The following is a 12179-nucleotide window of genomic DNA, read 5'->3' on the forward strand; positions in this document are numbered from 1 at the left end:
CTGGCATGGGTGCGGAGAGAAGGGAACATTTACATACTGTGGTGGGACTGCAAACTAAGTATGGAGATCCTCAAAGAACTCTTCCATTTGATCCCGCAATCCCATTACTAGGTATATACCCAGAAGGGAAAAAAAAAACATTTTATCATAAGGTCATTTACACTTAAATGTTTATAGCAGTTCAATTCACAAGATATGGAAACAACCCACGTGTCCATCAACCCATGGATGGATTAAGAAACTGTGGCATACGTATATCATGGAATACAACTCAGTAAAAAAAAGATGGAGACTTTACATTTTTTGTATTTATGTGGACAGAGTTGAAGAACACATTCCTTAGTAAAGTATCTCAAGAATAGAAAAGCAAGCACTCCATATACTCAATACTAATCTGAAACCAGTAGATGAACAACTGTAGTCCTACATGATAAAAACATAAATTCAAGAAGAGGGCAAAGGAGAAAGGTTGGAGGCGGCTTGGCAAGCTTCTACTTAATGGGTACAATGTAGGGGTATATGGCACACCTGCTGGGTGAAGGGCTTACCTACATCTTGGCCATTACCTAACAAATTCAAATAATGTAACTTAATCATATGTACCCTTATAGCAATCTGAGAAAAAGAGATACAATATTCACAGTATTTTACTTTTTACATGTTTAAATGATAATATTTAGCATATATTAGGTTAAATAAAATATTTTTTAAAATTAAAAGAAAATTTGTTTTAATCAAGTACTAGTATAATGGTATGAGGTCTGACCTTTATTTCTGCTCATTGTGACTTAGAACAAGAGACAACCTTTCTGAGGCTAGTTTCCTTACCTGTAAAATGAAAATATAATATATTCTCGTAATCTCATCAATGAGATAACATGAAAAAATGCCAAGTTAGGCTCCCAGAAAGAACTCAGTAGTGTTATTTATCAACTGAGGGGAAAAAAAAAAAGAGCAGAGTTTTTCCTTCACTGGAGGTAAAAGAGGAAGCCAGTGAGGTATGAACCAGAGAGTGGGAAATGACAGAGAAGATACGATAGACCTGGTGAGAAGAAAACTGGGTGCCTTATAGAGCTGAGAGAGGTCCCTGGCTGACAAGCAGCAATGAAATGGGGGCTTCACTTCTACAACCACAAATAACTTAATTCTGCCAACAAAGTTAAATGAGTTTGGCAGTGGATTCCCCTTAAAAGTTGCCAGACAATGACTCAGTCCAGATGACATCTTAATTTCAGTTTATGATAGCTAAGCCTATGATAACAACCCACTGGATTTAAGACTTACAGAACTGTGGGCTAAAAACTAAATGGGTATTGTCTTAAGCCAACAGATTTCTGGTAATTTATTATGCACCAACACAATGCTGAGGAATTAACTATAATTAGGAAAGAAAATAAAATCAACTAAATATAAGAATGCTGTATTTTTCAGAGTGCTTAAGGTTCATAGTTGATTTGTTAAACTATTTCATGCTGAGAAAAACCTGTGTATGCCTAGGTGTAGAAGCAACAAACTGAAACAAAATTATAGGACCAGGTGAGAAATACTCAAACCAGATCAAATACTCAAACAGCAAAGTAAAATTGTTCACCAATAAACGTCTAGACATTTCAATTTCAATCTTCGGAGAAGTCATTTATAGTGGAGAAACTTACCCTATTTTGAAAAAATGATGCATGAAAATGTGATGTTGTAGCAGATATTGATACTAACGTAATAGTTTCTTCAGAACTAGGATTATGTAAGTAGACTTTTTCCATTTTTGGCATTCCAACTGGCCTGTAAAAATAGAAAAAAAATTATCATGAATGCTTCAAAATTCTAATCATTAACATGATTTATAGTTGTGAAAAACTGATCTAAATTATTAGAGATACATATTCAAACGTATTATTTATTGATTTATTTTTAAATGCAGTAAGTATAGTCATTCAAAAAATATTTACTGAGTGTCAGTTATATGTTGTTACATACTGCAGGAGGTGATGGAACATAAGCTCCTCTTAGACCAAGGAAACTTACAATCTAGTAAGAAAGCAGGGAGGGAACAAAACGATCAGTTCCTTTTCTTCCTATATACTACCCTGCATCCCTACTAATCATGAATCATGTCCTCTTCTCAAAGTCCACTCACACACGCTCTTCAATTTTGAAGCAGAAACAGTGTCAGGGGCTTTTACTACTCTAGTTTTATAAATGAGAATATTGAAGCACAGAAAAGTTAATTGCTCAAAGTCAGACCTGGGACCTGGATTTGAATCAAAACCATCTGGATCTAGTCCATGCTCTCAACTCCAGTGCTAAACTGCCTCCTCTCAAAGGAATAAGGTAAAAACACCCAATGGTCTGAAATTCACAAGTCCACATCAAAAGTTCCCCTTGGCATCTATGTCATAGTTTGCATTAAAAGTGAAACCTTACTGGCCAGGAGCAGCGGCTCTGGGAGGCTGGGGTGGGTGGATTGCTTGAGCAAGAGCAAGATCCTGTCTCTACTAAAAAGAGAAAAACTAGCTGGGTGTCATGGTGGACACCTGTAGTCCCAGCTACTTGGGAGGCTGAGGCAGTAGGATTGATTGCTTAAACCCAAGAGACTGAGGTTGCTTGAGCTATGAGGATGCCACAGCACTCTACCCAGGGCGACAAAATGAGACTCTATCTCGCAATAAATAAATAAATAAATAAATAAAAAGTACCACCTTATTACATAGTCCACTTAGTACTTCTATGGCTAATCTCATTTGCTTAAGCTTTCTGACTTCTTCAACTTTTTTTTTTCTTTTTCTTTTTTGAGACAGAGCCTCACTATGTCGCCCTTGGTAGAATGCTGTGGCATCACAGCTCATAGCAACCTCAAATTCTTGGGCTTAAGTGATTTTCTTGCTTCAGCCTCCCGAGTAGGTAGGACTATAGGTGCCCACCACAACACCCACTAATTTTTTGTTGTAGTTGACATTGTTGTTTGGCCGGCCTGGGCTGGGTTTGAACTCGCCAGTGCTGGTGTATGTGGCTGGTGCCCTTGTGCTGAGCTACAGGTGCCGAGCCCTGACTTCTAGAACTTGCTTGCTTTCTTGTTCTAGTTCTATAGACTCACACACACTCAGTAGTTATTAGAATCCTCCCTAATCTGATACCATTCAAACTAAATAACTCCCCGAACCTTCCACTCGAGACAGACTGGCTGCATGTGCATGACCCCCATCGCTTTTGCTAAAGTTTACTGTGTTCTTCTCCCTATCCTCATTCCAAGCCTTCCTTTTCTAATTCAAATATATAAACTTCTTTCACAAGGTTCTCTTCTCATGCAACCATTTTGGTCCCCATTTTCTAAAATTGTACATATTTTGTAATTCACACTCAAGGTTTAAGTATAAACCTCAAATCTTAAGCAGTTAAAAAACATACCGGGAATTGTGTTTTGTATTTGGTTCAAGAGTTCACTGTGCTTTTGTCCTTTAAGATGTTTTGCCCCTACTTTTTCTTCAATTCAGTTGACTGTCTCTAATTTATGACTTAGCATAGTTGAAAAAACAGTGAACATCTGATAATTTTCATTAGTTTAAGAGAATCAATCAGGGGCTTTACGTTCTTAGAAATATAGTCAATACTGGCTCTCCTTGCAACCTACGGGAAAATTTAGAAGGTAGGAGGTAGTGATTCTAAGAAATAACCAAACAATAGTGAGAAACCCTTTGGGGAACCAAAGGCTTCCCTTAACTAGCAGGTGGGGGTAAACAAGGGGTAAAGGGCAGCCCAAGCTGACAATTACAGACTAGCGTAGGGGAAGACTTCCAAACTTTTATTCTCTACTTCCTTTGCTGTTTGCCTTGAGATAGTCAGAGCCTGCTCTCTCAACCTAGAACAGGAGGGGCTGAGCATTCCCTCCTCAACTCCTCTGTCTGGTCCTCCAAAGCCCCAAGCCTAGTGGACTATGAATTAGGAAGACACCTCTGTTTGACAATGCTTCTGCTGAAGCAATGTCAGTTAGAGTGGTGACGAATATGGGGCAGTCAACAGTTTTTATGATACACGTGGAACTGGGGCTCTTCGCTTTGAGGATCATTTATTTCCTTTCTTAAATTCCCAAGAAGAGGTTTGATGCCTGTAGCAGTGGTTACGGTGCCAGCCACTTACACTGAGGCTGGCGGGTTCAAACCTAGCCCAGGCCTGATAAACAACAATGACAACTGCAATCAAAAACAGCTGGGTGTTGTGGTGAGCACCTGTAGTCTCAGCTATTTGGGAGGCTGAGGCAAGAGAATAGCTTAAGCCCAAGAGTTTGAGATTGCTGTGAGCTGTGACACCATAGCACCCTACCGAGGGTGATACAGTGAAACTCTGTCTCAAAAAACAACAACAACAACAAAAAAATCACAAGACGAGACAAAGAACAGGGCTTGGCTTTCTATCCTTTCTCAGTTTGCCATTACTACAAGACAGTAGTTGCTAAGTTCACACAACAAAGTAAAGTGACACATGAGGAGTACAATCAATTAGATAAAATATACAACTTTGTGATAGGTTGGAATGCTGTTGCCAAAGTCATGTACTTCCCTGCTTCATTAACATTAGACTTGGTCATGGGCACATGACTTGCACGGGTTATATGGTTCACAATTATTTTCTCCCATTGTGTGGGTTGTCTTTTCACTTTCTTGATGTTATTATCTGGAGCACAAGAGTTTTAAATTTTTATGTAGTCAAATTTGTATATTTTGTCTTTTGTCACTGTACTTCTGGATTCATATCTAAGAAACCACCGCATTATATTATACAAGGTAATGGAGATAGATTCCATTGTTTTCTTCAATTGGCCTTATTGCTCAGCTCCATTACATTTAGCTTTATGATTCATTTTTCATTAATTTTGGTATATGTGTAAGAGACAGTGTTTGTGGATATCCAGGCACCCCAGCACCATTTATCTGTTGCGAAACTATTCTTTCTCCATTAAATTGTCTTGGCACCAGTGTTAAAATCGATTGGCAACAAACACAAGGGTCTATTTCTGAATTCTAAATTCTGTTCCATTTACCTATTATTATACTGTGATAGTCGCTTTTAGTGGATTCTTTAGTATTAAATATATACTGGATATATATTTACTTCTTTTTTTCCGATTGGGGTACCTTTATTTACTTTTTTTTGGCCTTGTTTCTCTGGTCAGAGTGGAGTGTAATGCTGAATGTTAATAGACCTCTTTGGCTTGGTTTTGGTATTGGGGTAAATTTTTTATTCCTTTGCTGTTTAGTATAATGTCAGCCTTAGGGTTTTCATACCTCTTTTCTGGGTTGAAGAAATGCTCTCCCATTCCTAGTTTGTTAAGATGATTATCATGAAAGATACTACATATTTGCAAATGTTTTTCTATATTTATTGACATAGTCATATGGCTTTCTCTGTATTCTATTAACATTGTATATTACATTAATTGATTTTTGGATATTCAACCTTGCAGTCTGGAGATAAATGTCACTTGGTCATGGTGTATAATACTTTTAATATGTTGCTAGAATCTGTGTGTTAGAATGTTGCACCTATATTTAGAAGGGATATTTGTCTGTAGTTTTCTTTTCCTATTGTATCTTTGGTTTTGTTATTAGGGTAACGTAGGCCAAATAGACTGAGTTAGGAAGTGTTCTATTTTTAGGAAGAGTTTGTGAATACTTGGTGTTAATTCTTCTTTGAATATTTTGTGAAATCTACCAATACAGCTATGTGGACCAGGACTTACTTTCTGGGAAGATTTTTAAATAATGAATTTAAATGTTTTACTTTTAGGTCTATTCAGATTTTCTATTTCTCTTTAACTCAGTTTTGGTATACTATGCCTTTCTAGGAATTTGCCCACTTCAACCAAGTTAATAAATTTGTTGGCAGATGGTTGTTCATAGTATTTCTTTATAATTCTTTTTGTGTAAGGTTGATAGCCATGTTATCTCTTAGATTCCTGATTTTAAGAATTTGAATTTTATCTATTCCCGGTCAGTCTAAAGGTTCGTCAATTTGATCTCTTCAACAAGCCAACTTATGGCTTTGCTGATTTTCTCTTATATTTTTCCTATTCTGCATTTCATTTATTCTCGCCTGAGTCTTTATTATTTCTTTCCCCCTGCCCCCCTGCTTAATTTAGTTCACTCTTCTTTTTTCACTTTTCTAAGGGAGGTTAGATTTCTAATTTGAGATCTTTCTGGTATGTATGCAAATTAAGACATTTATAGCTTTAGTTTCTTCCTTAGCAATACTTTTGCTGCATATCATAAGTTTTGATATGTTGTGTTTTCATTTCCATTTATCTCAAAGTATTTACTAATTTCCCTTTTCATTTCTTCTTTGATTGATTTGTTATTAAGGGGCATATTTAATATCCCAAGATTTTTTAGTTTTTTATTCCCAATTTGTTTCATTAGAGAATTAAGTTGTTAGAATACATACTTTGTACAGATGAGCACCTCTTATCCAAAATGCTAAAGACCAGAAGTGTTTTGAATTTCAGGTTTTGCAGAGGAAGGGGGTTGGAATATTTGTGTTACACTTACCAGCTGAGCACCTCACAGCTGAAGATCTGATAATCTTCAAATGAGTATTTCCTTTAAGCATCAGGTTGGCACTTTAAAAGCTTGGATTTTAGAGCATTTTGAATTTTGGATTTGCAGGTGAGGAATGCTCAACCTGTTCTGCTTAAACTCATTTAAATTCACTGGGGCTTGAATTATTATGGTCTATCCTGGAGAATAGTTTAGTGTGCTTGAGCAGCGTAAGAATTCCATTTAGCAGAGCCTTCTAAAGATGTCTCTAAGTCTAGTTGGTTTCCATTGTTTCCAAGTCTTCTGTTTCTTATGTTGGTATGGTTAAAGTACAGTACATTACTGAAAACAAAGGTACTAAAGACAATTACTGTTGCATTGTCTATTTCTCCCTTCAGTTCTGTCAGTTTTGCTTCATGTACTTTGGGTCTCTGTTATTTCCATATATGTAATTGTTGTATCTCCCTGATGAATTGACCCTTTGTCATTCTAAAGGGTCTAATTTATCTACTTATCACTATGTTACTATAGTGATGCTCTACTCTCCAAGAGGGCACCAGGGAAGGAGTAAGAAGCCCTGGTCTTCTCACTTTGCTCTTTCTGGTGTGCAGTCTATATCCTATGAGTGATTAGGGAGGGGAGATAGGGTCTCCAGTGGTCTTAGCATGCTACATCTCAGGTACAGCATCTGTCCTAGGGTGGGGCCTAGATGAAGAGAGACCCAGTTCTCTTGGACAGGTGGCTGAAATAGAACTTCTGCAACATGAAAATATGGATGATGGGCGAAGGCAAGATGGCTGACTGGAGCCAGCTTTCCACAGAGGCTCCAGTCCAGAAAGAGAGTTAAAGAATAGAAGTTTAGCAAGTAACCTGATGGTTTGGAGCTGAGCCAAGAGAGAAGGTTGAAGAACGCACATCAACCCTGCTGAGGTGAGCTGGGACCCCAAGGATACAAATAAAAGGTACAAAATCCATTGCCAAGAGGACAGGAGTCCCCTCCCCCATGAGAAGGGCTTAGAGTACTCCATACAAACAAGTGAGCAGAATTCAAACGTCCTCCCATTTTATCCCACGGGAGAGACCCTCTCAAAAACAGACTTCCTTCCGCTCTCCTGCCAGGCATAAAACTGTACATATTCTCTACCTGCAATTCTGAGCTCCCAGCACTCCCCTCCACTCTCACCCTGAGGTCTGGAAGCCTGCCCCCATGGAGTCCAGATTCTTGGGCATTTTCTCAAGAGGTGTGGACAGGGCAAGGTCTGTTGCTGGTCTGTGCTGGTTCTGTGGCACAGGAGTAAGGAGACGATGGTCGGCTGAGAGGGAACCACACAGGAGTGGTGGTACCCTGAGGCACAGACCAGGAGCTGCAGCGGCGGGAACAATAGGGCTCACACCCCTGGGAATATTCCAGAAATACACTCCCTGTCTCTCATGGCAACCAGAGGAAGCCAGGTATCTTCTCTGGTGGCAGCCACTGGCAGAACAAATCTGGGACGGAAACATAGGCCCTGTGAGTGAAGGGTATGTCTGAGGCATTATCAGCTTGGGCAGAATGTGGGGACTAAAATACATGCACAGAGACGGCAGACTCCCAGGGCGGGGCTGACCCAGAGGACTGCTCTAGGGGAAAAGGTACAGACACCAGCCCCAGATTTTGGGTTAATCACTACTCCTGGAGCCCCCAACCCAACTTCTCCGTATCAGCTCATCTAGCCAAAGGGTATAAAATAACCATGGGGCAAAATCAGCGGAAAAACACCGGTAACATGAATAACCAGAGTAGATCAACACCTGCCCCCCCCACAAAGAAGGATATGGCAGACACAACTGAAGATCCCATTCATAAACAGATGGCTGAGATGTCAGAAATCGAATTCAGAATTAGTATTGCAAACAAGATTAATAGAATAGAGGCAAAGTTGGGATTAGAAATTCAAGGAGCATTTCAAAAGTTGCCTGAAGAATTCAATGAATTCAAAGACAAAATCACCAAAGATTTTGACAAATTGAGACAAGAATTCGCAGGCCTCAAAGATCTGAGAAATACAGTAGAATCCCTCAGTAACAGAATGGAGCAAGCAGAAGAAAGGATTTCTGACACTAAAGACAAAGCTTCTGAATGCTCCCAAACTCTCAAAGAGGAAGAGAATGGAGAGCAAAAACGGATCATTCTCTCAGAGAGCTCTGGGATAATTTGAAGAAAACTAATATTCGCCTTAGAGGAATCCCTGAAAGTGACGAAGTTGCTTTGCAAAGCACAGAGGCCCTTCTTCATGAGATTATAAAGGAGAACTTTCCAGACAGGCCAAGAGATTCTGAAATTCAGACAGCAGACAGTTTCAGAACCCCAGCACGACTCAACCTGAATAAGACATCCCCCAGGCATATCATAATTAACTTCACTAAAGTTAATATGAACAAGAAAATTCTGAAAGCAGCCAGATGTAAGAAAACCATAACCTACAAGGGGAAGAATATTAGAATGACTGCAGATCTCTCTGCTCAAACCTTTGAAACTAGAAGATGATGGTCATTGACTTTTAATCTCCTAAAACAAAATAACTTTCAACCCAGGATCCTATATCCAGCTAAACTGAGTTTCATTTATGATGAAGAAATTAAATACTTTAATGACATTCACATGTTGAAGAAATTTGCCATAACTAAACCAGCTCTCCAGGATATTCTCAGACCTATCCTCCATAATGACCAGCATAATCCTTCACTACAAAAATGAAATCACTCAGAAACTTTTGATCAAATTCCAACTTCCACAGTGGTGAAAGGATTAAAAATGTCCACTGGACTTTTGAAAAACTTGATACCCAAAATTCTACCAGGCTTATCAATATTCTCAATTATTGTGAATGGCTTAAATTGTCCTCTAAAGAGGCACAGTTTGGCTGACTGGATACAAAAACTCAGGCAAGATATCTGTTGCATACAAAAATCTCATCTTACCTTAAAAGATAAATATAGACTCAGGGTGAAGGGATGGTGATCTATATTCCAGGTGAATGGAAATCAGAAAAAAGCAGGTGTTGCAATTTTATTCGCAGATACAGTAGGCTTTAAGCCAACAAAAGTAAAGAAGGATAAGGATGGTCACTCCATATTTGTTAAGGGTAATACTCAATATGATGAGATTTCAATTATTAATATTTATACACCCAACCAGAATGTGCCTCAATTTGTAAGAGAGACTCTGACAGACTTGATTTCCTCCAGTACCATAATAGTTTTTATTTTCTCTAGCACCATAGGAGATTTTAACACTCCTTTAGCAGTGTTGGACAGATCCTCCAATAAGAAGCTAAGCAAAGACATTTTAAATTTAAACATAACCATTTAACATTTGGATTTAACAGACATGTGCAGAACATTTCATCCTAACAAAACTGAATACACAGTCTTCTCATCAGCTCATGGAATATACTCTAAAATCGATCACAAGTCTAACCTCAGTAAATTTAAAGGAACAGAAATTATTCCTTGCATCTTCTCGGACCACCATGGAATAAAAGTTGAACTCAGTAACAAAAGAAATCTGCATACTCATACAAAAACATGCAAGTTAAATAACCTTATGCTGAATGACAGCTGGGTCAGAGATGAGATTAAGAAGGAAATTACCAAATTTTTGGAATAAAACAATAATGAAGACACAAATGATCAGAACCTCTGGGATACCGCAAAGGCAATCCTAAGAGGGAAATTCATAGCACTGCAAGCCTTCCTCAGGAGAACGGAAAGAGGAAGTTAACAACTTAATGGGACATCTCAAGCAACTGGAAAAGGAAGAACATTCCAATCCCAAACCCAGCAGAAGAGAAGAAATAACCAAAATTAGAGCAGAATTAAATGAAATTGAAAACAAAAGGATTAAACAACAGATCAATAAATCAAAAAGTTGTTTTTTTTAAAAGGTCAATAAAATAGATAAACCTTACCCTAAAGGGTAATCTAACCAGGAAAAAAAAAAAAGACTAAAATCTCTAATTTCATCAAAATAAATAAAAACAGATCCCTAAGAAAGTAAAAAATCCCTTAATGAATACTACAAGATGCTTTATTCTCAGAAATACGAAAATCTGAAGGAAACTGACCAATACTTCGAAGAACACCACCTTCTAAGACTAAGCCCGAATCAAGTGGAAATGTTGAACAGGCCTATATCAATATCAGAAATAGCATCAACCATACAAAATCTCCCTAAAAAGAAAAGCCTGGGACCAGACGGCTTCACATTTGAATTCTACCAAACCTTTAAAGAGGAACCTCTATTACTTAATCTGTTCCAAAATATAGAAAGACAAGGAATACTACCCAACACATTCTATGAAGCAAACATCACCTTGATCCCCAAACCAGGGAAAGACCCAAGAAGAAAAGAAAATTATAGACTAATATCACTAATGAATACTGATGCAAAAATATTCAACAAGATCCTAACAAACAGAATCCCACAACACATCAAACAAATTATATACCATGACCAAGTTGGTTTTATCCCAGGGTCTCAAGGCTGGTTTAATATACGTAAATCTATAAATATAATTCAGCACATAAACAAATTAAAAAATAAAGACCATATGATTTTCTCAATTGATGCAGAAAAACCTTTTGATAATATTCAGCATCCCTTCATGATCAGAACACTTAAAAAAATTGGTACAGAAGGGACATTTCTTAAACTGATAGAGGCCATCTACAGGAAACCCACAGCCAATATTGTATTGAATGGAGTTAAATTGAAATTACTTCCACTCAGATCAGGAACCAGGCAAGGTTGCCAATTATCTCCACTGGTCTTTACATTGGCATGGAAGTTTAGCCATGGCAATTAGGGAAGAAAAGGCGATCAAGGGTATCCATATATGGTCAGAAGAGATCAAACTTTCACTCTTCACAGACGATATGATTGTATATCTGGAAAACACAAGGGATTCTACTCCAAAACTCTTAGAAGTTATCAGGGAATACAGCAGCGTCTCAGGTTACAAAATCAACACTCTTAATCGGCAGCCTTTATATATACACCAACAATAGTCAAGCTGAAAAAACAGTTAAGGACTCTATTCCTTTAACAGTAGTGCCAAAGAAGTTGAAATATTTGGGAGTTGACCTAACAAAGGATGTGAAAGATCTCTATAAAGACAACTACGAAACTCTAAGAAAAATAGCTGAAGACGTTAACAAATGGAAAAACATAGCATGCTCATGGCTGGGAAGAATCAACATTGTTAAAATGTCCATACTACCCAAAGCAATATACAATTTTAATGTAATCCCTATTAAAGCTCCACTGTCATACTTTAAAGATCTTGAAAAAAAAAAATACTTCGTTTTATATGGAATCAGAAAATACCTTCAATAGCCAAGACATTACTCACAAACAAAAGAAAGCAGGAGGAATCATGCTACCAGAGCTCAGACTATACTATAAATTGATAGTGATCAAAACAGCATGGTACTGGCACAAAAACAGAGAGGTAGATGTATGGAACAGAATAGAGAACCAAGAGATGAACCCAGCTACTTAGTGTTATTTGATATTTGACAAGCCAATTAAAAACATTCAGTGGGGAAAAGATTCCCTATTTAATAAATAGTGCTGGGTGAACTGGCTGGTGACCTGTAGAAAACTGAAACTGG

At 37.9% G+C, this 12179-nt stretch overlaps 1 protein-coding gene across 2 annotated transcripts in view; it reads right to left on the reverse strand.

Annotated features, from left to right (window-relative positions):
* The window catches only part of TMEM131 (transmembrane protein 131), a 246795-nt gene that overhangs the window by 86144 nt on the left and 148472 nt on the right, over positions 1-12179 (reverse strand). For both annotated transcript variants that reach the window (XM_053586764.1, XM_053586763.1), the window contains exon 5: positions 1656-1779. In XM_053586764.1, coding sequence (XP_053442739.1) covers positions 1656-1779 — 124 coding nt within the window. The remainder of the gene's footprint in view (positions 1-1655; positions 1780-12179) is intronic.

The sequence above is a fragment of the Nycticebus coucang genome, chromosome 4, assembly GCF_027406575.1.
Source record: "Nycticebus coucang isolate mNycCou1 chromosome 4, mNycCou1.pri, whole genome shotgun sequence".
Taxonomy (NCBI): Eukaryota; Metazoa; Chordata; class Mammalia; order Primates; family Lorisidae; genus Nycticebus; species Nycticebus coucang.